The 5,484-nt window shown below is 39.6% G+C and overlaps 1 protein-coding gene across 1 annotated transcript in view; it reads right to left on the bottom strand.

Annotated features, from left to right (window-relative positions):
- Positions 1 to 2,820: 2,820 nt before the first annotated feature.
- Positions 2,821 to 5,484, bottom strand: part of dffa (DNA fragmentation factor, alpha polypeptide) — a 17,415-nt gene continuing 14,751 nt past the window's right edge. Inside the window, exons 4-6 of the mRNA XM_048593559.1 lie at positions 5,212 to 5,383; positions 4,283 to 4,419; positions 2,821 to 3,571 (exon numbers count right to left, since the gene is read on the bottom strand). Of these exons, the coding sequence (XP_048449516.1) occupies positions 3,389 to 3,571; positions 4,283 to 4,419; positions 5,212 to 5,383 (492 nt within the window). The 3' untranslated portion in view covers positions 2,821 to 3,388. The remainder of the gene's footprint in view (positions 3,572 to 4,282; positions 4,420 to 5,211; positions 5,384 to 5,484) is intronic.

Below are 5,484 nucleotides of genomic sequence, written 5' to 3'. Positions count from 1 at the left end.
GGCAGCATTTGTGAAGGAGAAAACAGAGTTAACATTTTGGGTCCGGTGACCTTCCTCAGAACTCTTCTGAGGAAGGGTCACCGGACCCGAAACGTTAACTCTGCTTTCTCCTCCACAGATGCTAACCTGCTGAGCTTTTCCAGCAACTGTGGTTTTAGGCCTGTCCTATTCTCTGAACATCCATGGAGTCTGGAACAGCTGTTCAAAGAGTAGTGGCTCATAACACTTTAGAAGTATCGTCATCTATAGTTTACATGAGGTATCCTTTTAAAAGGCAAGTTCAAAAGGTCCTTCTTCCACTGCCAGGGCCACACTATGACCCCTTGTGCAACACCTACAGCCCTCACTCCAATTGGTGGCCCTCATATCAGGCTATTACACTTGCACATACATTCACTAAATATACACTGAACAGAAGCATACAACTGTAGAGTAACAAGATGCGTAAAACAAAATGAAAGTAATTCATTCGTCACTTTTCACTTTCTTTACTACATGACAATTAAACTGTGAATCATTCCCGATCCCTTTACGTATCACCAGCACTTGAAACTTTCCTTGTGCAGACATCACATAATTGACAGAAGAGATGACAGATCCAGGCCTGTCAGTCAAGCAACATTTTTCCTGAGGCTCAGCTGTTTCAACACAGTAACAGATGTCTGGGCATTCAGTCAGTCTCATCATGCATTCTTGGCATTGCTGGATTGACAGCACAAGCCAGTATTTATCTACACAAGGTTGAAAGGTTTCAACCACTTGCAGTTTCTGCTATTGATAACATTAAAGGATCTGGATGCTTGACACTTTTATTGGCTTCTAATGAGTTTTTTTAAAAAAAGTAACAAATAAATTACTTGTTTTAAAAACTTTTATTTTTGCACATCCTGTTGTCACTATAGGGCTCCGATCGGTGAATGGGCTCAAAGGCCTGAGCACTTACTGTACAATTGGGACAATGTCCCACGTCACCCAGCTGGACTATTTAAACAATGTGCCTCAGCACCCACTGGCCCATGTCTGCCTCTGGCTTCTGTTGGATTGGCTTGTCTGCTGCTGAAGTTTGCACCTCCAGAGTCATTTTCTCCAGAAATGCTTAAACGAAGCTTGGAATTTTCCTGACTCTCACTATCTGTCTCAAGGATGAAAATCCAGGCCTGGATTTCAAAATACAATCATTAACCAGACACATTTACAGAGGCATGAGACAAGGTCAATGTTCATCCCATGTCTCAATCTTGGCTCAGAATAATTCTTGATCAACAAATCAGGCATGAAAGATCACAATGGATGCATACAAGTCTATCTTATTGTCATAGTCACAGGTCTACAGGACAGCAAAATAATTACCCTTTCAAACTGGACAGTCTGGAATTTCTAATTCCAATGTATTTAGGGCTGCCATCCATAAAAGTGCTGATTCATTATAATTGTACATGTTTCTCTTTCACTACAGTAGAATGATCTAAACAATAAGGAAACCAGCTATGGGGGTTAATGCTTTCATATCTTTGCACTGCTCCCATGAAGAGTAGTGTGCAGAGGAAGGACTCACAGGCTGATTCATAGTCTTCCCTGGTTGGATAGTGCATCTCTAATGCCACCCAAAGGGGTTGTTAGTTTAATGTGGTGGGAAGGATTTATGGCACCTCACATCTCATAAAAAGATGTCCATTCACACCTACTGAATATTTTTTAAACTTGATAAAAGCTTCCATTCAGACAAGGATGTCTTTGAAAAGTAATGCATCAAGCAAACGGGTTTTGTTTGTTGGGCTGAACATAATTCTTGTTTATACTGATGTGGTGAGGAGGTGCTTTATATCTTTGTGTATATCAGTCTCCTCCAGTAGCATAAACAAAGTAAGTTTATTGAAAGAGGCTTTGCTATTTCTTTCCACATTTAGGCCATTGGGCCATTGGCTCCCAAGGCACAATATGAGGTGCTGCTCTTCCAGGTTGCAGGTGACGACATTGTGACAGTGGAGGAGGCCCAGGATGGGCATGTCACCCAGGGAGGGGGAGGGGGGAGTTGAAATGGTTCGCGACCGGAAGGTGTTCTCGTTTGTTGCAAACAGAGCGCAGGTGTTCTACAAAATGGTCTCAGAGCCTCTGCTTGGTCTCACCAATGTAGAGGCGGCCACATTGGGAGCTTCCTTCCCCCTCTCCATTTCTGAAGAAGGGTCCTGACCTGAAACGTCAACTTTCCTGCTTCTCTGACGCTGCCTGGCCTGCTTTGCTCCTCCAGCTCCACACTGTATTATCTCTACATTTATTGAAGTTGTGTTATGCAGTGAAGAGATCTAAGATATTACAAACAAAAAATGCTCTTCACCAGCTTGCAAGGTGTTTTCCAGTTTTAAAAATGACATGATTTTTCCACAGTGAAACAGGCCACGTGGCTTACTCCCTGTGCAATCAGCTGTAGGCTGGACGTTTTAAACTCACACCCTTTTTCCACGTTTCTCAAAATTATTCCTTTCCTACTATTACCTCGTTTGTAAAATATTTCAATTGATTCTACAAAAATGTCCTTCAAGGACAGCACATTCAATATTGAAATTTATTATCAGTGGAAGTGTCATCTGCCCATTTCTCTGTCAATGGCCTGCATTTTGAAGCAAGTTGACAGGCTATAGTACTCACTGTTGACTTTGAAGTAAGTTGATCACCAAGGACCTAGGGATCTCTGTACAACAGTTTTCCCCAATGTTGGTTTAAATCTGGCACCAAGAAGATCTCCAGGTGTCCAGCAATAGTGATGTCAATAAGGAAAAAGCCACTTAGACTGAATTAGTCTTACAGTCAGCAAATCAAAGGTAAAAACAAATCTTTTGTTTTTAATGTCTAAATTTTACAGAGAGCAAAATAAATGATTGGGACTTACATTTGTAGAAGTTAAAGTATCATAAACTTTTAAAAAACATGAAATTTATCATACTGAAGAAATCTGACATCCAACAGAAAACTAGTCCTTCAGGGCCATTAGTAGTACAATAAGAATAAACCTATTATGTTGTGGATATTGGGAGTGGCTATCATCAAAAGTTGTTATATTCACAAAGTACTGGTTGGCTGTCTGGAGAAAAGTACAGTACAGTTGGGCAGTACTGACTGTCATTTCATCTAAACAGATGTTTGAATGAAGTGCAAACTGATGGACTCAAGTCCTCTTTACTTGCTCGGTGAAAACGATTGTGTAAAAATGCAGACGCTTATCTTACAATGGATCCTGATTCACAACAGCAAATGGGAAATCAAGTTTAAAGTTCACAGTGGTGTATCAAGCATTGATGCAACGTCAGAATGAAAGGAAATGAGAGACAGAACGAAGGAACTCTGCCTGCACCTATTTTATCATTTGATCCCAGGCACTCTGCCTCAGAGGTTAAGACTCTGTCACAGTGTCACACCTTTTCATTGTTGAATATTGGCTCAATTCTTCCAGGCTCTTCACTTTGGCCATGCGACTGTCAAATTCCTTCCTACAGTCTTGCTGCAGATACCTTACTTCCTCAATGGAACGATTTAAAGTGGAACTTAAATCTCCTTCACTCCTTCTGAAAATTTCCTGAAGAAGGAGACATAGAAGTGAGTACATAAATTGACAGCATTTGTAAATAAAGTTAAAAAAATCCTAAATGTTCAGAAAATTAGATGAATCAATAAAGGTAAGCGCATAGATAAGAGTTGGCAGCAAGGCTGCAATTTACTGACTTTTTTTTAAGCTGAGGACTTTAATCTATATGGAAAGGAGACAACAAGTAATTACCATGTTATGATCCAAGTAACCTCATTAGCAATTTTGGATTTCTTAGTCTGTACTTCTCGAAGTCTCAAATTTCCACTCACTCACTCCCTCCCTCCTTCCCTCCCTGTCTAAAGTAGGGCAGGATTGCTCTCCTTCAGAGAATCATAGAAACTTAAAGTAGAGAAGAATGCCATTCTACCTGTGCTGACTCTTTGAAAGAACTGTTCATTTTAGTCCCACACCCCAGCCTTCCCAGTACAAGTCTACAGAGACAAAGGTAAGGATTGCTTTTGTGAAAAATTGACAACATAAATAAAATCGCAAAATATGGCAATATTAAATAAACGTTTTGAAATTATTCAAGAATTAGTTATAACTGAAATCAAAAACTGGTTTCTGGATTTGAATTTGGCCATAGCAAAGAGGTGAATGCAATCTGCCAAAAATAAATCAACTGTCTGAGTGAAACTTGGAAAGTAGAAGGTAAAATTCAAACTATTAGGAATATACTACCAAGGAAATTTCAAATACCTGTAGCTCCTGATTCGACAAGCTGAGCTCTGGGCTGGCCTTCTGCCTGAGAACTTCAATTATGTGTTTATTCAGCCAGAAAGTTTCACTGGTCATCAGATTTGAACCATCCACTTGATCAGTTTCTTTAGCAGATTCTGAATTTAGGGGATATTCAAGATCTATATTTTTATAATTGCAATGGAATCACAAGGCTTTGAATACATTAACAGAAACGTTTTCCTCCTGCAGGTCTGCACTGTGGGCTAGAACTACTATGGAGCAACAATACTGTACATCTGGCACTGGTTTGCAGTCTGATTGGGTCAGATTGAAAGGGTATTAGCTACTGTTTTCCTGATCCCACTGTCAGATCATGTGAAGAAACATACAGACATAAATTTCTCCCTCATGTACCTTTAGCTTAAGGAAATTTAATCTGTCTCTTGGATTTGAATAATGCCAGTCTCCAAATTAGGTCACAATTAGGCTAGCTTTTAAGATTTTACTGAATTCAAATTTCACCATCTGGTGGAACTTAAATGCACATTGGGTCAATGGTGTCGATTCCTCTCACAGAAGTAATCAGGCGCTGCTCATTGCTTTCTCAAATGCATAAATGAATTTCAGATCTCATGTACAGAAGACTCCCCATGTATGAACTTTCATCCTGAATACCCAATATCTCATGCTTTATCACAGCTTAATGCTAAATATATATAGTTTGATTGTTACCTAAACCCAGATGTCAGCTAAATACCTGCTCCAGTTCAGATAGCTAACTCAGCACTGGCCAAGCAAATTTTCATATCAGATTACATCAAATGGCAAATTATATTGAAGTTGAAGTTGAATAGCGTATCTTAAGAATGTGGAAAATAGAAATAAATTTATAAAATAATGTAACCTTGGAAGAATTTGCTCCACATTCATCACAACATCAGACTAACCATCATTTTCAACTGGAAAGGTATTCCGGTACAGTTTTAATAGTTCCTTTGCTTCCCGCTGTTCCTCTCGGTTGTCAAGTGCACGTTGAAGGGAGTCCTGTATTGCTTCAGTTCCTTTTAAAGTTTCATCAAGCTCCTTTGCCAGCTCAGCAGATGGTACATCTATTAGGGCCTATAAAAGAAAGGTATATTGAAAGCTACTGAATTTTTAATGGGCCTACTTACAATTCAGGAATACAGGTGCAAGTGAGATAACAAGGTGTAGAGCTGGAT

This window comes from Rhincodon typus, unplaced genomic scaffold (genome assembly GCF_021869965.1).
Source record: "Rhincodon typus isolate 14 unplaced genomic scaffold, sRhiTyp1.1 hic_rhity00003113, whole genome shotgun sequence".
Lineage (NCBI taxonomy): Eukaryota > Metazoa > Chordata > Chondrichthyes > Orectolobiformes > Rhincodontidae > Rhincodon > Rhincodon typus.
Note: the sequence above shows the minus strand (reverse complement) of the source record. Positions and strands in the feature narration are given on the sequence as shown.